The sequence below is a fragment of the Vigna unguiculata genome, chromosome 2, assembly GCF_004118075.2.
Source record: "Vigna unguiculata cultivar IT97K-499-35 chromosome 2, ASM411807v1, whole genome shotgun sequence".
Classification (NCBI taxonomy): Eukaryota; Viridiplantae; Streptophyta; class Magnoliopsida; order Fabales; family Fabaceae; genus Vigna; species Vigna unguiculata.
The window spans coordinates 25,810,682-25,835,872 of NC_040280.1; the positions used below are offsets into that span (position 1 = coordinate 25,810,682).

At 34.3% G+C, this 25,191-nt stretch overlaps 1 protein-coding gene across 1 annotated transcript; it reads left to right on the forward strand.

Moving 5' to 3' along the window:
- Positions 1–24,158, forward strand: LOC114173669 (transcription initiation factor TFIID subunit 1-like). The gene is given in 23 exon segments (XM_028058177.1): positions 1–741; positions 1,114–1,220; positions 2,263–2,325; positions 2,477–2,522; positions 4,327–4,575; positions 7,162–7,280; positions 8,920–9,076; positions 9,314–10,427; positions 11,501–11,703; positions 11,839–12,076; positions 14,688–15,024; positions 15,146–15,355; positions 15,762–15,854; positions 16,311–16,514; positions 17,744–17,950; positions 19,998–20,484; positions 20,623–20,807; positions 20,949–21,071; positions 21,723–21,785; positions 22,328–22,517; positions 22,520–23,233; positions 23,236–23,417; positions 23,513–24,158. Coding segments are annotated over 23 exon segments (5,703 nt in total). The 5' UTR covers positions 1–695; the 3' UTR covers positions 23,879–24,158.
- The last annotated feature ends 1,033 nt before the right edge of the window (positions 24,159–25,191 follow it).

Consider the following 25,191-nt stretch of genomic DNA (forward strand, 5'->3'; position numbering starts at 1 on the left):
ATGCCGTAGAAAGCAAGGGGTGCAGAAAGCAATCGGAGAGTCGAGAATATCACCCTCGTGGTATCACACCCTCCCTCTCTCTCTCTCTCCCCAAGAGATGAACGATCTCACTTTCAAAATAAATAACACACCTTACGGCATCATCAACATGCAACTCAATTCGGAATAAAGGGTCTTCTCGACGAACACCTTGGACGGCGTCGAACACGTGGTCGCAGATCTCGAGCGTCTTCTTGAGGGTCTTCTCAACCTAACGCCTTCCTCCGCATGCTTCCGCCTCCCTCCTCTGACGCGACAACCAAATGAAATGAACGATCTCATCTTCAATTAAATAACAGACCGTGCGATAACAAGAAGCTGCAACTCAATTAGTCAATTTCTGATAAACTCTAAACGCTGATTCGCCGGAACCCTTCGTCCGTTCACCAACAGGCCAGGGCAGTATTATGTTCTGCTGAATTTAATCTGGTCCCCGGCGAGGAAACCTAATTTGCGGGCTTTGTTTTCTTTGGGGGACGAAGGGGAAAATTGCAGAGTGGAATAGGGTTAGTGAAGTATAAATAGGGTTTTCGACGCACGTAAGCTCTAGAAGAAGGCAGTAATCGGAATTGATTTTGCTGGAATTGTGTTTTGGAGCTGCTGTGATGAGCTCGTGCTGAATTGGGTTATAATTCGGATAGCTCTGGTCCGTCAGCATGGGTTACGATTCGGCTAGCCCCTCGCAGGATGGGCGGGACGAAGGTAAGTGTCTGCAATGAAAATTGGGGAATTGTAGCATGGGAAGTGGTAGGAACAGGGGAAATAGAAAAAGGAAAATAAAAAAGGAAAAAAAGAAATTGCTTCAATAGGGTTAAAGGGTTGCGTAATTGGATGTGTAGTCTAGTTGTTCAGTGCTGTAGACTCGGAACATGTTTTTGTTTGCTTGCACTGGCTGTATCTTATCATATATAGGGTTAGAATTAGGAGTAGGGTTGAAATGGTTATGCTGAATTTTAAGTTAGTGCTGAAATGGGATATCTGTAAGCTGAAGTTCACGTGATGTTCTAGTATGTTATATGGTTTGTTGTTTGGTATATTTTGTTAACTCCATGTGTGATGGATTTGAAATGATAGATGATGAAGAAGAATATGAGGAGTCTGGCAAGGGTAATCGATTTCTTGGGTTCATGTTTGGAAATGTAGATAATTCTGGTGATCTCGATGTTGATTATCTTGATGAGGTAATTTTATGCCGCCTTTAATGTTGCATTTGCATTTGGTGGCAAACAACTTAGAAATTCAGGATTGAGCTGATGCATGCATAAATGTCATGCTTAGATTTCTTTGTAGTAGTTTTTTTTACTCAATCATAGTGTTTCTGTTATCTTCCTGGACTCCTATGTACATCTTAGATAGTTATACAGCCCAAATGAAATTTCTTAGCTATTGTATATTTATAATTGGTAAGTAGAGGTTTTTATGTAACTAAACTTCTATTTTGGAAGATTTAAAGCCACCATATTTGAGATTCGTACTTTGTGGGGAACTTTTACTTGAGTCGTGCATCTTAAATTCTAAAAAGCAAAGAGGAAGCATTGTGAAGCTTGTGTTGCTCAGTATGATTGTCCAAAGTGTAAATTAACAAATTACATGGAATTCAATTTTGGAGGATTTTAGTATTTCGTGTGCAAACTTCAAAGATTTATTTTATATTTGCTATATGTGTATTTTTGGTTGCATGGTGGAGAACATAAGAAGTTACTTTGCCTTTTGGAAACGTCATTTCAGTGAAAATGATGTTTGGTTATTGGTGGATAGGATCAATTTTGCCTCCAGTCCTTGGTTTTGACTAGAAGTGATAAAAAGTGGTTTTGTTTTGTTAGGTTGACAGCTTTACTTTTGAATTTCTTATCTCAAACTTGCTTTTTAGGTAAAATATCTAAACATAAATTACTCCACTTCAAAATCAATTTTAACAAATCCAAAATAGATTTTTCTTAGTTAAATTTATGTACTAGGCTGCTGCTTATACTTTATGCCTTTAACTACTTTCTCTGACATGGGCATGCCAGATTATGAATGATCCAGGGAATAATAAATTGAAGGTTCTAGGAAAGGTGGCCTTCCTAGAAAACAATTGCACCATTTATGATATGTATACATGTTATGAAAATTAAATTATACTGATTGTTGAATGACCAATTGCTTCTTGGTTTATTTATGTATATCTGTTTTGGCGAAAAGCTTTAAAGCTGGTGCTAAATAAGCTTATTTCTTCTTTAGGATGCAAAGGAGCATCTTTCTGCATTAGCCGATAAGTTGGGTCCATCACTGACAGATATAGATGTAAGTAAATCTAAATATCATTACCTGTTTGAATTTGAAATCCAAAATGCTCTCTGTGGATGCTCTTAAGAAGTGTCTAATTATCAGATTTTCCTACTGTGTCTTTCCTTCGATTTCTGTTTTGACAATGATAGTAATTTGTTGTTTGCAGTTGTCAGGAAAATCACCACAAACACCACCTGACGTTGTTGAACAAGGTGAAGTCTGCCAGGAAAAAACTATATCATGCAGTTTTTGATATTCTGTTGGTATCATTTTTTTCCCTCATCAACTGAGAGCATTTCACCTGTGTTTTATTTCTACTGGAATTCTTTCCCACATGGCATATGTTTGGTAGAGAATATCATATAGCAGCTCATTGTCCTTTCTTCTGAAAGAAGAAAATTCCATACATCTTATTAGAAATTCTGCCACTATACTTTCTGTCACGCTCTATTGTTGATTGAAATTTGTTGGAAATCACAAAATTTTGTTTCTCACTTCTTATTGATGACTCTTCCCTAATTTTGTAGTTTATAGTATTGTAAAACTGTCGAGCTGCTGCCATGTGTCATTTCTGCATACAATTTGGGCCCACTTTTTCCCTCTCATTTTCTCTCTCATGCTCTTGTGCAGAGCACAGACTCATTGCTAGTTTTTAATTAAAGTCGAGTATGAGCTAAAAAGAATGTTTCACTAGCATTCCTCATCTTGTATGTATTTGTGGCATGTATATTTATGGTATTGGAGGATTGGAGTTAACACTTCTTGGTGTAACTCTCCATTCTGGATAATATTTCATAAAAATGTTTTTGTAAAACTAAAACATTAGTAGTGATTCCCGAAGTTTGGGGCTAACAAGGGCCAGTGGTGCAAGTCAATAGAAGTAGATCGATAAAACAAACACACGTGAAGTTTCACTGATGGGTTGTCATGGTATTAATGAACATGAGTGAATAATTGTCGTTCATTGGCAGCCATACATTGTTACATAGATATTGGTTGGCACCTAAAATATGGGTTGGTGCTCCTGGCTTCTGTTTGCTCCAAAAGGATTTTCCTTTTGGGAAGTGCATGTTAGTCGAAATGAATTGATATATGAAATACTTCATTGGATTTTCTGGGATTTGATCTGTAGAGGATGTTAAGGTTTTATGCAGTGGAGCTCTTTTTATGGGGGTTTGTTGTATTTTAAAGCAAAATGCAAAAAAATTACAGTGAGTAGCTTCTGCTGTTGAAATTTTATTTGGCTTAAGGATAGTTTTCAAGATTTTTTGTTTGTATGGAATTGTGATCCTTGTATACAAGTTTCTTGCACGACTGAGTGCCAGTTTGGAGAGTCTTCTCCACAAGCTCTTCTAGGAGAGAAAAAAAAAGAAAAATGAAATTAGTTTTTCTGTAAGTTAAATTAACTTGTAAAAATTGACTAATTTGTATTCACTAATTCCTTTTAGCTTTTCCAAAATTTGATTTTTAACATGCGTAAGTTAATTTTATCTCTTAGAGAAACTAATTTCATTTTTCCTTATATTTTTCTTAGAGAATTGCTTAGGGAGAAGTTTTCTCTAAACAAGCCCTATGCTTCTTGAGTGGCATACCTGAAATTCAGACATGGGGTCCCACAGTATTTTTCCTGCATAGGGCATTATACCAATTTTCCTTTGTCATCCAAAGACATAGTCTTGTTTCGTGTGAGGGGAAGGGTTTTGATTTGAATCTCATAATTTATTTTATGAGTTACTTTGACAGATCTGCAGAGGGATTTGAGAGTATTTCTGCATGATATACGGTTAATTTGTTATTGTTATTTTCTGTTGGGAGGATTTCTGACCCTTCTGCTCCAACATTTTTTCTTCCTTGGAAATTTCATTGGATAAAGCTAATGAACATCAAGGGCATTTGTTGTCTGGAAAATAGTTTGAATTTGACACAGTGTAGCCCTGTTTAAAAGAGCAATATAAGCCATCTCTTTTGCCCTTTTCTCTTAAATAGTTTACTAACTTTGGATTCTTTTAATGTTAGACTGTCATGAAAAAGCTGAAGACGCTGTTGATTATGAAGATATTGACGAAGAGTATGATGGTCCAGAGACAGAGGCTGCCAATGAAGAAGACTATTTATTGCCAAAAAAAGAATTTTTCTCTGCTGAAGCATCTGTATGTATGGAATCCAAAGCTTCTGTATTTGATGATGAAAATTATGATGAAGAATCTGAGAAGGAGCAAGACTTTCTGAATGAAGACTCTAAACCTGATAATATTTCCGTACCTGGTAATATTTTTTACACGAATTGCACCACCACTTTGTTATTGTTGTATTTTGTCTGATTTTAACTTAAAACATGAATTTACTTGTTATATTGGTTTTACTCCACATAAAAGTGCTAGAAAGATTGATTCTTGTAATCTAGCTATGGCATTTTTATGCAGCCTTGTTCAGATGTTGGCTGGAGACAGATATATGGTGTTTGGATTTCAGTTGAAATACCCTAACCAGCTTTCAGTTTCCATTGAACACTGTGTGCCAACATATATGAACCTTTTCCTTGGATTTTGTCAGAAACAAAGTTTACCTCAAACTTCAATTAGGTTAAAAATTATAATGAGTTTTTTTTTTTAATCTTATTTTTTTTTTAAACTCTAGTTGAGTTCAACTCAACTTAATTACCTAATTGAAATTCAAACACATGTACTGTTATCACGAATGGGAGTGCTTCAACTATTTTACTAAAGTTTTTGTGGCTCTATTTATTTGCACCTTAAAGATAGTTTTCTTTCACTGATGACAGGTTTTGAAGTATATGTTGTTTGATTGTTATATTTTCTGTTAGGCATTTGGTTCACTACTATGTGATTGTTTAATGACATCCAGTATGCTAGCTAAGCTGTGGATGGTTTTTTGGCATTCTGTTTGATGCATGAAATTTAGAAATTTAATGTGAATGAGTGCGACTAGGCACACTTGTGAAATAATTTTATATATATTAACTCATTAGTTTGTGAGCTGATTTTCTGAGAATTAGTTGTTAGATTATGCTATAAATTGTCATTGTAATAAATTTACTTTGGCTTTATACATAATTGCTAGACAATGTTGGATCTTAGTTGTTAAACTATAGTAAATGGATGAGTCACTGAGTTGAAATTTTGTGTATCTGAGACAACAGAGGTGCTTTATTTGTATTGAGAAAATGAAATCAATTCAATAAATCGACGAGATATGATATCCTCTAATAAAAATATATGACACAGGAATATAACAATATTCCTAATAATATTTTATAACCAAGATATTCTTGATTATAAATGATCCATGTCTTGTTTTTATAATTATAACATTCCCCCTCAAGTTGGAGCATGTAAGTCATGTGTTTATCTTGTTGTAAATATGATTAATCCCTGGTGAACATGTTGCAAACAGTTTTCTGGAGTTGACAAATCGAGTCCTGATATATTCAAACTCCAATTTTTCTCTCATGAAATGATAATTTACCTCAATATGCTTGAAAGATAAAATTAGAGGCAATGCGTAATTTTGCTTGATTGTGACATAAAAGGTGTATTTGGGAATTTTCTTCAAATTTAAGTTCTTGTTGGAGTTGCTTTAGCCATATGAGCTTATAATTGGCTAATGCCATTGTGCTTTTTTTCTGTTTCTACACTTGATTTTGCCAGACCAGTTGGTTTCGTACTTTTTTAAAATATTAAGTTACCTCCAACAAGAACACAATACGTAAAGCTTCTATTGCTTGATGACACTGCCCAATCAATGTCAGAGTACCAACCAATTTGAGTATTTCCCCATCTGCATAAATAATGCCTTTAGGGTTTAGGGTTTAGGGTTTGTACAACTGCATCTCAATGGTCTTAATAAAGAGAGTTTATAAATTGACTTAATAACTTGTTACAAAGGCAATGTTAGGACGCATCACAATGAGACAATTTAGTTTACTAGTGTTTGTATCTCCTTGGTCAAACGATGTATTGCATATGAGAAAACACAACTTCAATTTCATTAAATCAAATAGTTTTTAGGACATACATTTGACTATTTCTACTTTTTTTTTAATATTTTTATTTGTTGTATATTTTTTCACATGAGAATATTTGAATTTATTCAATTGCATAAATCGTTACAATGTGGGTTCTTTGGAGATTGAATCATTAGTATCATATTTTATTTGCTATGATTTTAATTTTTTTCTAAAAAAAAATATTTAACTAATATTTGAAATGGTAAGGAGGACGGGAGGGTATGGGGTATTCCTATTATGAGGATGAGACAAAAATTCCATGCACGTTAGGAAAGAGGATAGATTTTTACTTCAGAAATGAAAATGAGATATTCAAACCTGCATATGCCCCACCCTGTGTCATTCCTAAGTTTGTGTAACACAAATTTATATTTTGTAATATACTATATAGAATCAATATTGATATGGGTTCTTCTATTACTATTAAAGAAAGAAATGTATAAAACAATTTATGGAATCAAATATATCCTTAATAAATAAGAAAGGGTTGTGTTATATATAATAGTAATGTATTAAATGTATTAATAGTTGTTATAGGGTCCAATTATTTGCAATAAATGATTAATAAGATCCACACCGGAGCAAGTTTGACCACTTATGACAAAGTATTTAAGAAATCAATCATAGTTTTTTGTGTGTAGACTTTGACTATCAACCAAGTTTTGTATTTGTCATCTGAACCATGAATATTGTATGTTAATTTGAAATCTTGGAAATTTTAGGAAAGAAAAATAAAATTGCTTGTTTTCCCTTAATAACTGGTAGATGTACCTCATTTCATATTGGAATCTTGCAGTTCACATATGCTAGCTTTGTTCTTTCAGAGGAGCAGGAAGAGGCTGTGGTAGATGCATCTAAAGAAGAGAGTGCTCTTGAACGTGAATTACATGTTGACTTACTGCAGACTGAAGAATTGGATGCTGATGTACAAAAACCTGAGGAGGTATATTTCAGTTTTGCCACCTCTTAAATATTTCTTTTTGGCCGTTGATATTTATTCTTCTTGAAATTATAATAGGGTTTTGGGTATAAAGGGATGGAAAGGAAATAAGAGAGACTGAAGGCTCTTTGATTGATATTTGACTTTATGTAAACAACTATCCCTTATTTATTCTTATACCAAGTCATAATCTGAAGTTCCAGCGACATGAGGAAATAAATCATAAAACTAATATATGGAAATTAGTCCCGAGAGATACGATATTCTATGATACTGTGTAGATATCATTGTATATTCTTCATATATTATAACAATTCAAATGAATGATATTTAAGTTCTGTACTGTTTTGACTCTGGACCATATTTGACCTTCAAGTTGTATATTGAATATTTTTATTAGATTACTTGTAGTCTTGCAGATGAAAATATAAGTGATTCAACTATATAGATAAAAAATTTTGATGGATGGCTTAGTTGATATGTGTGGAAGGCTGATTTTCTGATTAATAAGATGGGTAAATAGAAGAAAATTTTCTGTTCTTAAGAAAATTGGTTGATCCTGATATATCTTTTAAATTCGTTTATACTGAATGAAATCTTAATTAGAAGTAGGAAATACTAAAATTGGTCTACTCATATAAGGCCAAACTTGTCCACTGAGAGAATTAAAGACAGATCACATAAGTAATTTTTTGACTGAAGCTGCCTACTCAATGAGTGCATATACTGCATTACTTTACGTAGTACTCAAACTATATTGACGTGAATGATAATCCAGTGTGTTTGTGTATGTTTATATATATATATATATGTGTGTGTGTGTGTGTGTGTGTGTGTGGTTTGAGCCCATGAGCACATGTTAAGGAATTCAATCCTTTGCCAATGTCACCCTATGATCCTCATTCTTCATAATTTTGCCCCCTTTTGCTTTTGGTTAATTTTAGGGAAACATAGCGCCCCCATAGTGATCTTAAACCCTCCCCTCACCCCCTCCCCAAAATGAAATATGAAAATATTAATCTGTAAAGTTAAATAATAAGTTGTTTTGAATACCAAATAATATAATTCAAGTGGACAGAAAATTGAATCCTAAAATAATCTTGGGTAAATTGTGGTGCTGTTTGCTCTTTGTATCCAACCCTGCCTAGTGGGAAAAGTTGGTTTTAGTGGTGACGTGGGACAAGCAGAGATATAAGCCTGTGCCAAACAGTTTTAGGTTTTTGAAGAGTTGTTACTTGAACTATGCATAATTGCACATAACTCTCGACCTTGTTTTGAAATGGTGGTTTTACTGGCCTATTTATTGTTTCACTTGATGCATTTAAGAAACAGCAAAAAGGATGGCATTTCAGTTTAGTGCTTAATTAATTGTAAATGGCTAAAGTGGGGTGGGAAAGAGTAAAAGGATTTCTCTGTGATGTGTGCATCAAATTGATGACAAGTTGGCTCCTTGTGTGTGTATTTGCTATTAACTGTGATGTATATCGAGTGTAGTACCCTGCTATAAGCACAGCGCATTAGTAATGCTTACACTAACACATTTTTTCTCTAACATTGATGATAATTATTGTTGATAGGATTATAAAAGATCATGTTTGACTTTCTATTGACATATTAATGTCTTAATTGATGAAACAAACAGGAAGGGCCTGAAGTCCAGAAAAGGTCTATGGCTATGCCGTTGCCTGTTTTATATGTGGAAGATGGTGTGGCAATTTTACGCTTCTCTGAAATCTTTGGCATTCATGAACCTCTCAGAAAGGGAGAAAAGAGAGAACATCGGCAACCTAATCCTAGGGGTAATTGGAGATTGGAAATGTTTACCTGAATTTTGTTTTTATGTCAGAGTCTATTAAATCTTTTAGGAGAGATATGATTAGAAAATTAAAATTTTTGTTGCACTATTTGTACAGTATGTGAGGGAAATTAAGGGCTGCCAATGGTTAGATTTGAATGGCAAAATGAATGCTATCTTTTTGCAATGTTTGTATGTGGGGCTTCTGTTCTAATGGGCATTTTACCTGTCATGTTTACAGATAGATACAAGTCTTTGGATTTTACTGATGATTTTGTAGAAGAGGATGAAGAGGAATTCCTCAAGGGCTCCTCCCAGAGTCTCTCACATGCTAAACAAGTTTCTGTAGTTCATAATGATGTATCAGAAAGCAACGATGTTGACTTGGAGTTTCCAAAATTTGGGTTTCTTCATGCGGAGCCCTCAGTGGCCAGGAAAGATGATCATCAATCAAAGGACTCGTGTCACAGTGCTGAACCAATGAAAGGGGATTTTGAAGAAGACCTTTCCTGGAAAGATCATCCTTTCATATGGACCAACTTTTATCCTCTTGATCAGCAAGACTGGGAAGATGAAATCATTTGGGGCAATTCTCCTGTTCCAAGTAATAATAATATTGAAAGTTGTGAAGTTTCTGGACCTGAGTTGGGGGTTTCTGGTGGCAGTGAAATAGAAATTGAAAGTGGGATCCAGAATATTCAGCTGGAGCCTCACAAGATACTGGAAGATAAAGATCATGATGTGTTGCTCAGCTCTCCTGTCTCATTGGAGGCCTTTGGCTCAAGGGATTCTTCTGAAGCTAAAACCAATCTAATATCTAGAAGTCTTTTTCACCCCCAACTTTTAAGGTTAGAATCCAAATCTGAAGTGGATAGTGCTAGTCTTGCAGATGGAAAAGAGGAGGAGTTATCTAAACATAATCAAAGTGGTCAAATTACACGTTTTAACAAGGCTATATCACAAAATAGAGACATGATGGAGGGTTCCTGGTTAGACGAGATAATATGGGAGGAGCTTGATCAGCCTGTGGTCAAACCAAAGCTTATCTTTGATCTTCAGGATGATCAAATGCACTTCGAAGTTTTGGATAGCAAGGATGGTGCACATCTTCGTCTTCATGCTGGGGCTATAATTTTAACTCGTTCTTCAAAATCAAGCAGTGGGGACTCTTCTGAACTACCAGGACATGGAAGTCAATATGGATGGCGATACGTTTCTAATGACAAACATTATTCAAATCGCAAAACTTCTCAGCAATTGAAATCAAATTCCAAAAAACGCTCAGCACACGGTGTCAAAGTTTTTCACTCTCAACCTGCGCTGAAGCTGCAGACAATGAAATTGAAGTTGAGCAAGTAAGAATTTATTTTTTTGGACGAGGTAGCTATTTGGTCCGTAGCATGCTTTACCTGTTTTGAGACATTTTTGGCTTAGAATATTATATTCTTTTAGATGAACTTCAGGTAAAATCTTACATTCAGACTTGATGATTAGGCTACTAGATACCCAATGGTGAGAGCATCATATCTGCAAATGCTTTTGGGTTTTATTTCTTTCTTGCCTCTATGCACTATTCTTGAATAATATACCTTCAGTCCACAGTTTTTTTCAAACTACCATCATTTTGAAAAAAAATGTCTTTGTTCATCTGTCTCAGTGTAGGTGAACTTTTGTTGTACACTTAAATGAATAGAGTCCAAGATTTGTGAACTGGTTACTTGATGCATTATCTTCTCGTAGGTTTGTTGTTTATAATTTTTTCATAGTATACCAATTAAATGGATCTCATTTCACACACCGATTCACTTAATATAAATACAAGTTTGCAGTTCAGTTCTTTTTTCACTGAACAATTCATGGAACTAAATCCCACTCTGTATACTTAACTGAACTTGTCTCATTCTCCACCTTAAAATGGTGCATACATGCACTCTTATCATTTTACTATGTCCATCAACATAGCTCCTTATCTATTGTCAAACGTCCCTGGTAGCAAAATTGCTGGAGAAATCTCTGTATCATAGTGCTTCGGATGTTTTCCACCAGTTACAGCTTGTGGCGGATATAAAGATTGATTCTTTGCATCTTGACCTTTGCTTCCGAAATGCTATTGCAAAACAATAATAGACCTTGACACCGATGCTTTTATTAGAGAACGACTCATTGCATTTGAAGTTTGAACCTAGCTCACAGTTTCTATATTAGCTCATAATCAGTCACCATTAGACCAGCCCATTTTTTTATATGTTAGTTGCTTTTAACAATACGGAGATTTCTTATGTTCTTTACCAAGTTCTTGCAACACCTTTGTTGATTTGTGTATAAGTGAGGCATACAAGTTCTATAGTTTATATGGGGTTTTAATGTCTATTGTCTACATGTGTATTGTAGATTTTCTGTCATTATAATCTTACCAACTCTTTTGCAGTAAAGATATTGCAAATTTTCACCGGCCAAAAGCATTATGGTATCCCCATGACAGTGAAGTTGCTGTCAAAGAACAAGGGAAATTGCCAATACATGGACCCATGAAGATTATTATAAAGAGTTTGGGTGGCAAGGGGAGTAAATTGCATGTGGATACTGAAGAAACTCTCTCAACTGTTAAAGCAAGAGCTTCCAAAAAGCTAGGTTGTGAATTGTTCCTTCTATGATAAAGTTTCTTATTTCTGTAATGGATTTAAAATCATAATGAGGCTGCAAGTAAGTTTTAGATTTTAGTGTACTTTCTCCCTTCTGTATGGCTGATATGAGATTTTTTTGTAGATTTTAAGGCATCGGAAACAGTGAAAATATTTTGTTTAGGGAGGGAGCTTGAAGATCAGAAGTCACTTGCTGAACAAAATGTTCAACCAAACTCCTTGTTACATCTTGTTCGTTCAAAGATACATTTGTGGCCAAAAGCACAGAGGGTTCCTGGGGAGAACAAGTCCTTGCGTCCTCCTGGGGCATTCAAGAAAAAGTCTGATCTGTCTGTAAAAGACGGACATGTTTTTCTGATGGAGTAAGTGACTTGAAACTTTTATCCTATGTATTTTGAAGCAGTGAATTAATATTAACTTAGATGTTTTTTAATATATTGATATATTCTATGTATTTGCAAGCTCTTATATTCATATTCAATGTACTATGTTTCCTGTTTGCAGTTTGTTTTGATTTAACATGCAATTTGCAAGAGTTTGTATTCAAGTCATTATGGGTCTATTTCATTAATTGAATTTGCAAAATATCTGATTCATTCCCTTTTAAAGCTGTCAAACCTGCGGATCGTAAAATTGTGACTCAACTCATAACTTCAGTCATAAGAGTTATGAGTATACGAAAAATCATATTCATAGACCGGTGCATGCATTAAAAGTAATATAAACAATAAAATAACTCGTAGGATAAATAACTCGTAGGATCCTCAAAGTAGTATGGTTCAATACATAACAGAACTAAAAACGGGTTAACAATTTATAAAATTACTCTCCAGCAAGAACAGAGAAAAGTGTCAAGAGAAAAATACAGAGTAGAAGTGCATGCTGGAGATGAGGAAGGCAACATTGGCATGATGGTCATGAGTGTTGTGGTGGCTTACAATGGTGAGGATAGTGTTGGTGGCAGCAGCATTAGTGCTTCGATGACTGTTGATAACTAGACTGATGGTTGTTTGACAACAGTACCAAAACAAAAGGGCCATGTAAGTTGAGCTTCTTTTTAGGTCAAACTTTAGTCTTTTAGCCTAGAAATGGCCTGTTTTAACTCTTGAGCCCGTGTGCTCAAACCAAAGCGAATCAGTGTGGTGCATGATCCTGCGATTTTGCGAGCAACCATGCAATCTGAGTACTGTCTGCACCTCCTATCTGTAATGCGCATAAGCTTGCTGCATCCATCAAACTCGCAGGAGTATGCGATTGTACGGGTGATTTTTACAACTTTGGGTCCTTGTCTTAACAATGAAAACAATCTGTTTTCTTTTGTATAACTTTTTGTTTATAAGAATCTTGTCTTAAATAAATTAATTTTCTGTGGGAAAAAAGAGAAGCACAACTATCGGGAGACTAATATTCTCCAAAACAAACAAAATGAAGAAGAACGATAGCAAATGTCTCAATATGCTCTATATACTCTTCAAAGCAATATTGCTCAGCAGAAGTGAGATTTAAGCTTAACTCAACCTTACGAAACCGACTTGTAGGGTTGATTTAGACTTAAAGTGTACTTCTTAACATGATATCAGAACTAGTGTTATAGCCTATTCTAGCGAAATTTGTAGTTTGTTGGGTTTATTATTCCACCCGCTATCGGATCACCCATTAATGTCTAGTCTCACGCACAAGATGTATATGCCTCGACATTAGGAGGGTGTTGAAAGTTCTACATCGATTAGGAATAAGGCGAATTTACGGTATATAAGTTTGTAGAAACCTCACCTTACAAGTCAATTTTGTAGGGTTGAGTTAGGCTTAAGTTCACTTTTTAACGGAATCTATTGACATATGTAGAAATGGGTGACTGAGTTTCTGCTTGCACATTCATTCATGGTCGAGTATCTTCTTCTGTTTTTCTCTACTGTCTGTTTTATATTTTTGTTAGGTTAGAAATGTTGGTGGTGGTGGGTGGGGGAAGTGTTGAAGGCTAGAAGGAGAATGGTACATGATAATATTTATTATTCACTTGCTGTGAGAAAAGTTTCTTTTTGTAGATTGATTATAACAAGTTCTTACTTTCAGAGGTACAGTGCCGTTTTGGTTAAAAAGTAATAACATCCTTTGCATCTTGAATTCTCCTAAAGCAGTAAACCAGAAAAACTTTTGCTTGATAGTTGAAACTACTCAGCTTTTGTTTTCACATATTACTGATGCTAAATGCAATTTTTTTTTTGTTTGGTGATATATCCATTTCCATTTGCAAGTTCTGGATTGTTGACTTTGGCTGACTAAATTTTGGAAGTATCTTTTTTTTACTATACAGCCCTTCAACTTGTTACTTTGCTTGTTATGTAATTTCATATATTTAGGTAAGACTAGGATGGTACCATGGTGTTAGATAGTAAGAGAAATTAGATATGATTATATAAATAGGGAAAGAATGGTAGAAGTATTCATTAATTTTGTCAGCGTTTTTGTGAATTGGACATTGGCTCAGTTGTAGAGAGGGAATCCCTCGGATAATAAAATTCTACCTACTCAGTTTCTGCCTTTACATTTTTTCGTATTAGTGAGTACTCATCTGAAATTAAAAATGCTTGCAATTTATATTTTTTGTGCATATAAAGCATGTTCTATTGCCTTCAGCTCTATTATATTAAGAGCATTTTTTTTTTTTTAATTTGTTGCCTGGAATGGGGATACAGTTTTTTACTTTGTTTCTCTTTTGGATTCTGTGAATTGCATTTATTTTAGTGTATTTTACAGTTCAGTTTTCAACTGCACCGTTGGTAGTTAGTTGTTAACATAGTTTTTTGTATGATGTTACTAATGCCAACTGTTAATTATTGTTTTTGTAACTAATGTACACATTTTAAATTCCAGTTTGTGGTCCTTGGTCAACACAATAATACATTCCCTCTTTCACACATTTTCTCTTAAGTTTTTATGTTTTTAACGGCATTGAATATGTTCTTTTTGTAGGTATTGTGAAGAAAGACCTTTACTTTTGAGCAATGTTGGAATGGGTGCAAGACTTTGTACATACTATCAAAAATGCTCACCTGATGATCAATCTGGCTCTTTATTACGCAACACAGATAGTAGCTTGGGGCACGTTATTTCTCTGGATCCTGCTGATAAGTCTCCTTTCCTTGGAGATTTAAAACCTGGTTGCTGTCAGTCATCGCTAGAGACAAATATGTATAGAGCACCTGTATTTCCTCATAAAGTTCCACTAACTGACTACCTGCTGGTTCGCTCACCAAAGGGAAAGCTATCATTAAGGCGCATTGATAAAATTAATGTTGTTGGACAGCAGGTTTGTTGGTTTTTGTTGGTTTTTGTTGGTTTGTCTCTGAGAATATCACAATGGAAGGAATAAAAGTCCAATCTATATTTGTTATTTGTGCTAAGTTGTTTCTCTAAATTACTCTTTGCAGGAGCCACTCATGGAGGTATTTTCACCGGGAAGTAAAAATCTTCAGACTTACATGATGAACAGGTTGTTGGTACACATGTGCCGTGAATTCCAAGCAGCAGAGAAGCGGCACTTGCCTCCTCATATCCGTGTTGATGAATTTCTCTCACAGTTTCCTTACCAATCGGAAGCGTCATTTCGTAAGAAAATCAAGGAATATGCAAATTTACAGGTACAAGAGAGTCCCAAAGCTTATTATCCTCGAAACAATTTATAAGAAATGGATGCTTAACAGAATTCCTTATGGCTTTGGTTGGTTTATTACAATGTGTTCTCATTCTGTTTTTTTTTTCAAATATATTTATAGAAACAGTAAAAGAACAATTGTTTTCATTGTTTTCTGTACGGATTTTTGAAAACAAAAATAAAGTAAAAAAGGTCAAACTTTTGTAGTTATTTACAAAAATAGGAAATGAAAAATAAAAGGAAACATTTTCTCGAATGAAACTGTCACTTGTATTTTCCAAAAAAAAAGAGAAAAATTGAAATTTCTGCAAAATAGTTTTATATTGGAATTACAATCTCAATTTGTTGTTTTTATTGTTTTATGTATTCCTGGATGTTATCTATTACTGCAGAGGGGAGCAAATGGACAGTCGATTTTGGTTAAAAAGAGAAATTTCCGCATGTGGTCAGAGGATGAATTGAGAAAAATGGTTCCGCCAGAGCTTGTGAGTTATATCGTATAAAATTCTTTTATTTATAGTTTAAGATATGTCTTTCTGTTGAAATATACTAATAGTAAAAAAAGTCAATTAAAATTTTTTGTGGAGGTTTGGAAGCTGTTTTCTGAAACTTAATATTTGAATTGCATGATTTGTAGACTTCTTTCTGATTCATACTATGCTTTTGGGTTGTAGATATAATAAGGCTTCATTAAGTAACAATTCATTTTATTGGATGCGAAACATGGTTATGCATGCTCACCTTGTATTGCTTTTGATTGGGTGGTCTATAATCTACATGTTGCTTTGCTTGCGATAAAGTGAATTAACTGCATGTCAATCTTCGTTGCAAATTTGGGTGTTTTTTGCTTTACCGATTTTTTGTTGTAAGATATATCCTGTTATCTTGCTTCATTTAATAAGATTCCTTCGTTGTGCTGTATTTATTTTAAATTGTTTTAGGTTTGTGCCTATGAAAGCATGCAAGCAGGTCTCTACCGGCTAAAACACTTAGGAATAACTGAAACACACCCTACAAATATTTCGTCTGCAATGAGTCGGCTTCCTGATGAAGCAATAGCATTGGCTGCTGCATCACACATTGAGAGGGAACTGCAGATTACTCCTTGGAACTTAAGTAGCAATTTTGTTGCTTGTACAAGCCAGGTGATCTATGTTAAATCTGATTTTCAGTATATTTGGCACTGGCATCTATCCTGGCCGTGTTAAAAATTTCTACTATATGCAATGATCTCATACATTTGCACTGTTTGTTTATTGTTTTGTACACGAATTTGAAACTTGGAAACATGCTATTGTTTTTCACAGAATCTTTTGCCAGGGTCTGAGAATCCTTAATCAAATAATATTTTGAAATAGACTTGACTGCACTAAGTTTAGACCGAGTGAATTTTGGTTCCAAGAGTTGTTTTTTCCAAGCTCATTAACTCCTGTGTGTTTAAGATGAAGCGAGGGGGATTCTGCTATTAATTTTCTGTTACCAAGTACCTCAAATTCCCATTTTCTACTTGGTAATTGTTTTGAATTATTTTTAACATTTTTTAATTCAAAATTCATTAATTAAAACATCAATAAAGTCTTATGAAATCCTCAAATCTCATGAGTTTCCTTAAATTTGATCAAAATTTCACTAAATTTATGACTGCTAAACTCATAAAATTATTTCAAATCTTGATTATATTACAAGTCGTCAAATGTTTGATTTAAAACTAATAGAAGAATTGATCTTTTACTGAGCTTAATGTTCCCATGTTAAGACTTTTGTTGTTTGGATTGAAAATTTACTATTCCAGTGTTTGTGATAGAAGAAAATTAAAGGGAGGATCAAATTTTCTTAATTTGAAGTGGATGATGAACTTAATTGACTCAAAAAGATGGAGTAAAATTTCTGGAATGGTAGCTAAAGAAATACTAGAATACAATTACGTTTTGCAAAAGGATAAACATTATCCACTATATTTCCCCATCCCTTATAAAAGCAAAATCTTGTCTTTCTAATTTCTTATCTGTAATTTATATTTTTCAACTTAATAATTGAGCCCAAAAATAGAAGATCGCTGTAGTATATTATAAAGGTGACCTGTTTAAGCTGTGTAAGTGTTGTGTTGATAAGATGGTCTTTTGCTTCTTGACATTTGCACAAGGAGACTTGTCCTGAAAGATATTTGTTCTGCATCCTTATGTTTCCTACAATTTCTGCAACTCTTTGATTTGTTTACTGTCTTATGAATCCAATAGAATTTGAATACAAGTGAAAATGTATGTTATACTGGAGTTTAGAAACATGGAGCAATAGTGTGGTGATAATATGCTTGTATTTGTAAATTTAATTTTCTGTATGCTATTTATTTTACATTGGTGGGACTTCTTAGCAGGGCAAGGAAAATATTGAACGAATGGAAATTACTGGTGTTGGTGATCCTTCTGGTCGTGGCATGGGTTTCAGCTATGCTCGGGCACCTCCAAAGGCACCAGTGTCTAGTGCAATGGTGAAGAAGAAAGCAGCTGCTAACCGTGGAGGTTCCACTGTTACTGGTACAGATGCTGATCTACGGAGATTAAGCATGGAGGCTGCACGAGAGGTGCGTGGAATTTTGGTGATCTGTTGTGAACTTTATATGCTTAAGTAAGCTATAGAGCTTGATGTTAAAAAGGCTTTTTTTTCTGGCAGGTGATAGTTTTCTCATATATTGTACTCAATTGTGTTATTGTGTTCTGAATAAAGCTGATATTAACAGAGAATCTTGTTTTGTAATAAACTGTTTTTCAAGCTGCACTTCAAAAAGTGAAAAGTATTGCAGCAAAGTATTTTTTTTTTTTCTCATCTTGTATTCAATTATGTTATGAATAAAGCTGATATTAATGGAGATATTAATTGTGAATCTTGTTTATGTACTGAACCGATAGACAAGCTGCATCTCAAAAATGAAAATTATTGCTGAAAAATGGTTTGATCTCTGTTGGAGTTCTTACATTGATTAAAAATAAGACCAAATTAAGGTATTTAAGTGGAGGGTAACTCTTAGCTTATAAATCGGTTTTGTAAGGTTAATGACCCAAATACAAATTTTTCAGACTGTAGCAGTGTCTACCTTAGTGATTTTTGCTAGGCTTGTTTGGTTACTCACTATCTAGCTATTATCAGACTATCCACAGATGTCTGATCCTGCCAATTCAAATGCTTGACATCTTAGATCCCTCACTTTTCTACAGTGTTGTTAGATTAAAGTATATAAGTGAAGTATAACCCTCACTTCCCAAGCCGGATTTCTTGGGTTTAACTAGGCTTAATCCAATTGTTAAGAATTGTTCTGATTTGTCCAGATTTTATTCCAAACAGTAGTTTGTTTTGTTTTCTCTCTCTATATATAGTTTTTTCAATCAAAAGATAGATTGCTATCACTGCCAAAATCAAAGACAAAAGAGGCTCTCCATTCCCCAATTTCCCTCTCTAAAATTGTATTAAATACTAAATTGTATACCCTTAATAGACTCCAAAGCGTTATCATATCTTTTGCAATTTCCAAGGAACCAAAGAACTATTAGACAAAGCTTTTTGCAGCCAACAAAGAATTTGTCTCCACCCAATGAGCTCTCCAATCTTTTTAGGTAGTGATATCAGTAGCCTGAATAACGCCCAAGAGTTTAGCTTCAAAAGTTGGATTTGTTTGTTTAAAATTTTTCTACGCAGCCCATGTTCTGAACTTTTGAATTTGTAACAATTCCCCTAAATGCTGCTTTGTTGCCATATGTAGTGTAAGCTCCATCTGTATTTGACGTCCAAACTATATCTTGAGTATACTAATCTTGTTGAATAATATTGTTTACTTTCCTTGACCTGCAAGTAATAGTAAAAGAATATACTCAATTAGATTACATATAATCTTCAACTATTGCAGCTGTGAGAATTCTATTCTTAATATGTAGATACTGTATTTGAAGCCCCTCAAACTGGATCTGTTTTTTGCTATTCCAAATTTTTGCTATTGAGTGACGGCAGATAGCTTGACTGCTGCCAGCAAATTACTCCAATTCCTATTTGGATGGATAAGTGTCTTAATTGTTGAAGTGTCCAGCTACTGATCCATGATGCTTTGAAGCCAAGTCCATAATCTTACTGGAAAAGAACAAGCTAAAAAAGTGATGATTTGCATTTTCAAACCCAATTATAACAATGGGACAAAATAAAAATACATTTCCTATGTAGCTAATTCATAGGCAGTTTATTATGTAACAATCTCCATGGGATGAATGTGTAGAAGGAAGAATGACTTTGGTTCAAATTCTTTTTCCCGAAGAAACCTGTGGTTTAGAATAATCAATATGTAAATAAGCAATTTTGAATGGTTAATTCACCACTTCGGTCTTCTTCCATCTAATCATATCCTAGGCATTAGCAATGAGAATCACAGATTGTTTAATTTGTTGTACAAAATCATGTGACACTAATAAAATCCCAACATAACCATAGTTGCTTAAGCAGCAAATTAATTTTCCACTACTCCATTTGTCTGGTTGTGACTTTTATTAGTGTCTACTTGACTTTTGAATGCAATCATAATGATGGAATGCATTTTATGTTTAATATGTACCATTCCTGTTTTTAATCTACGTTCTGCTCTTATCCAGGTTCTTGTTAAGTTCAATGTTCCTGAGGAAGTCATTGCTAAACAAACCAGGTGGCATCGCATTGCTATGATACGTAAACTTTCAAGTGAGCAAGCTGCATCTGGGGTTAAGGTTGATCCGACAACCATCAGCAAATATGCTCGTGGCCAGCGAATGTCCTTTCTTCAGTTACAGCAGCAGACTAGAGAAAAATGCCAGGAGATTTGGGATCGACAAGTTCAGAGTCTGTCAGCTGTAAATGCTGATGAGAACGAGAGTGATTCGGAAGGGAATAGTGATCTGGATTCTTTTGCCGGAGACCTGGAAAATTTACTTGACGCTGAGGAGTTTGAAGAGGGAGAAGAAGGTACAAATGACTTAAAACGTGACAAGGGAGATGGTGTTAAGGGTCTTAAAATGAGAAGGCGCTCAACTTTGGCTCAGGCAGAGGAGGAAATAGAAGATGAAGCAGCTGAGGCTGCTGAATTGCGCAGGTTGCTCATGGATGGTATGACATCGTGTTGATCATTGAAGTATTGTTACCCGATATTTTTAGTATTGAATGTGCCAAGGCTGATTTTGAAATTGAACTCAGGTGCTATTTGTCATATTTGACCTTTATTGTTTTGGGCGATAACTAATGCAGATGATGAAGCTGATAGGAAGAAAAAGAAGAAAACTAAAGTAACAGGGGAAGAAACAAGATCGGTATCAAAGATGCAATCAAAATTTGGCTTTGACAATGCCGAACAAGTTAAGCAAATAACAAATAGTTTACAATTAGATGGAAATATTCCCTTGAAAGAGGACGCCATTACAGATCTTAGAGAGGTGGGATGATAATTAGTTTATTTATATTGTCCTGTCGTTTGCATCTTTGTTTAAACTGTTATTTCATGATTTATGAGTATTATGTAATGACTTAATTTTCTATAAATGAGTCCTGATTTTCTTATTTCATGGTTTTGGCAGGAGGAAAATTTTGGTGCTAAAAAAAGCAAATCACTGAAGGTCAATAAAGCCAAAAAGAATGATATTGCACCTATTTCTCTTCCTAATAAAAAAATCAAATTGAATATGGGAGAAGGAATTAAGGTAAGTGATGAAGTTTAATCTGTTTCATCACTCTCCTTTTTCTTCGTAGAAAAACCATTTTAAGTGGTTGAGTTTATGTAAAAAGCAACAGGTATTTTCATGGCTGTAACAAAGTTTTGACTATTTTTTGTAGATTTTTTCTTAGTCTTTTAGTTGTATATGTATTAAAAATATTTTCTTCTCGTAATTTGAATTGTAACCTTAATTTGAGTTTCTGATTGCTTGTATTTTCATTTAAATTTTTGTCATAAAAATCTTTTCTTCTCTTGATTTTAATAACCTTGGATCATTAAGGGAACTTAACCATTAAGGTCAAATCCAAAGTGTACATCATAGTAATTGCATTTCTTTCCATTGCATTATTGATAAATTAGGACTGTCCTTGTTTGCAACTACTCGAAGCATTTATCAATAATTGCTAGAATGGAAGTAATTACATGGAAATAGTCTTCTTGATACTTGTTCAGATCGCAATACATTATTTTGTTTTGTAGATGTGCTAAAAGCTTGTTGAATTCTGTATGTGATTGTCTGAGTTTTTTGTTTGGATTGTTCCATGGAGATTATATTGTGCATTCTTTCATCTAGATTGTTATAATATTTTCAAATTTTACTCTGCTTCCTGAAATTGTCTCTGATTTATGTATGCAGAACCAGGTGTTTAAGGAGAAAAAACCATCAAGGGAAACTTTTGTTTGTGGAGCATGTGGTCAGGTGTGTGTATCTTGAGTTGTGTACATATGTTTCTTAGTATTCCATCTGGGAGGGTCAAGGATATATGAAAACTGTAAACTTGTTTTTGGAATATGAATTATATAAATCTTAATTCTCAATTTAGATTTTTGCTCATGTTGATTGTGTATGTGTGTGTAATGGCAGCCTCCGGAGTATTAGTTATGTGCCATTGTCCAGTCGACTGTCTGTCGACTGTCTGTATATGAGTAGATGCTTCATGGTTTGGTTTACAGTCTATTTACTTGAACTTTAAAATTATTTTTTTACATGTTGCGTAAGGATCGATGCTTTTAGTAGAAGGTATTTTTGAAATTCACTTTTTGTGGATGTGAGGGTAAACTGTAATTATGCAAGTTTATTTTGAAAATAAAGTGTGATCAAGAAACCAAATGAGTAATGTGTTTTCTACCTTAATAATTAATACATATCTAGCTGTTAAAACGGAAGTGTATCCTTGGTTATGTTAAAGTTTTACTCTCCATTGTTCAATATTGTGTTCTAATTATTTCGTTTATGACCAGGCTGGGCATATGCGAACAAACAAGAACTGTCCAAAATATGGTGAAGATCTTGAAACTCAACTTGAATCTGCAGATGTGGAAAAATCATCTGGGAAAACCATATCTGTGGACCCCTCCAGTCACTCCCAGCCTAAAGCCCCCTCCAAAAAGTCAAGTTCCAAAAGCAACACAAAGATTACTCCTGTTGACAATTCGGCAAAATTCCACTGAAGTTCAAATGTGGATCCACAGAGAAATCTTCTGATAAACCTGTAACGGAGGCCCTGCAAAACTCTGACAAGCCAGTCACTTCGGATTCAGAAACTGCAAAGTCTGCTAAGGTTAATAAGATAATTATTCCCAAAAAAGTGAAACCAGATGATACACAGGCTGAATCTCGTAAACATGCTGTTGTGATAAGGCCTCCTACTGAATCAAGTAGAGGGCCTCCTGCTGATTCAGGTAGAGGGCCTCCTACTGATGCAGGCAGGGGTCACAATGATTATCACAAGTTACCAATTAAAATACGACCACCAGCAGAGGAGCAAAGTCACAAAAAGATTGTTATAAGACGTACGAAGGAGGTTATTGATGCAGAACTGGATAGTCCTGTTGGAAACTCTGGACTTCAACACAGAAAGACAAAAAGAATTGTTGAATTGTCAAATTTTGAGAAACAAAAGAAACAGGAGACCGTGTATGGAACTGGGGGTTTTCCAAAATGGAACACTAAAGAGGACAGAAGATGGTGGGAAGAGCAAGAGAAACGAAGAAATGATGCAAGACTTCGAGAAGAAGACAGAGCAAGGAGGCATCACAAAGAAGAAATGAGGATGCTCAAAGAGCAAGAAAGGTTAGATGAAATAAAAAGATTTGAAGAAGATATCAGAAGAGAGAGGGAGGAAGAAGAACGGCAAAAAGCTAAGAAGAAAAGAAGAAGAAAAAGCCTGATTTAAGAGATGAGTATTTAGATGATCCCAGAGCAAGAAGACATGATAAGAGAATGCCAGAAAGAGACAGGAGTGGAAAAAGGAGATCTGTTGCCGAGTTAGGAAAGCTCAATGCAGATTATATGCCGCCAACAAAACGCCGAAGAGGGGGAGGGGGAGAGGTACATTTCTACGTTTTGTTACTATGCTTTTGTAGCGTTATTAGTTTGTTTCACATGGCTTGACTTGTTTCTTTAATTAAATTTGTGTCTAAAAGGTTGGTTTGGCAAATATCTTGGAGGGCATTGTGGACACAATGGTAAAAGATAGGTACGAGCTGTCGTATCTTTTCGTGAAACCAGTGTCGAAGAAAGAGGCTCCTGACTACCTGGACATTATAGATACGCCTATGGATCTTTCGAGAATAAGGGAGAGAGTACGGAACATGGAGTACAAGAGCCGAGAAGATTTCAGGCATGATGTCTGGCAGATAACTTTTAATGCACATAAATACAACGACGGTAGAAATCCTGGAATTCCTCCCCTTGCAGATATGCTTTTGGAATATTGTGATTATTTGTTGAATGAGAATGATGATAGCCTCACTTCAGCAGAAGCTGGCATTGAAACTAGAGATTTCTAAACCATGTCAAACTCAGATCATTAATTCCGAGGTTTTGGTAGCGTTAAATTTTCTAATATAGTGTAAATTCTGGTTTATTATAAGGATACCAAAATGCCTCCTGTATTTTTTTTTAACGATATCCAAAGAGGGTTGCAAGTATTGTGGAAACAAGGGTGATGTATCAACCATGTAGCTTGTTAAATTTTCAGCGTGTAACAATGTAGATTGAGGCCATTTAAACAATTATTTTAGATGTTAAAAGAACAAAATAAAAGCAGAGTAGCAGCAGTTATGGCCATACACGTGCTTACTATTAGTAAAGAAAATACTTTAGTGCACTTTTAAGTTTTTTTTTACAATTACTTTTTTAATTATCCTTTGATTGAATGTAATTCTTTAATTTTCTAATTGCTTCAATTACTTTTTTTTTTTTTTAACTTAGAACTTTCATTCGTTCAGAACTCATCTACTTAGTTCTTAACCCGACAAATTAAACTAATTTATTTTCATGCAAATAAATAATTTGGTTGTTAGAAAGAATAAAATTTCTATTTTAATGTATGTATAATTAATGACATCATATTGTGTCGGGTTTGCTTTGTGATTAAGTTATATAATGCAGTGAATTTAAAAGTTTAGATATTAGTTGTAATTTTTTAATAATGAAATTGACAGTTTCTTAAACATTCAAGAATTTGACTTGTTTTGAAAAAAATTATGCCATGTATACGTATGACATTTGTACAAATTTAACTTACAATGATGGTAAAAATATAAAATATAATTTCTCATTATTTAAATATGTTTATTAGTTTTATATTATTAATTTTTGTTAAATCTGTTAGGTCTTATTTATCCGCTTTCTTTAGTTTCGAAACTTTATTCTCACTTGGTAGGTATTATGTACTTTTAGTGTAGGTAACTTATATCTGAATTTCCACGTTTTCTCTTTTTGTGTTTTTTTCCTTTACAAAATATAAATGATTATTTTTGAATGATCATATTAAAGTTGAGTAGTGAAGTAATTTATAGGGCATGAAAAAATAATTTGTTAAAAAATAGTAGATTACTTGGGACAAAATATTTCTTAACAAACACACTCGTACCACAATAATAAGTTGTATTTTTATAATTCTTTTGTCTCATCTTGTTAGCCACGTTATGGCTTCACATCATACACTTACCATAAGAGTTGTGGATAGGTTGTATGAACGCAAATGTTTGTTTCTGTTGTTTGTTTGTTCTCATATCAATTCAATTCAATGGTGTTACCATTCTCAGCAAACCTTCTTACAAAACAACTTCATCAATTTAACACATATTTTGGGTAT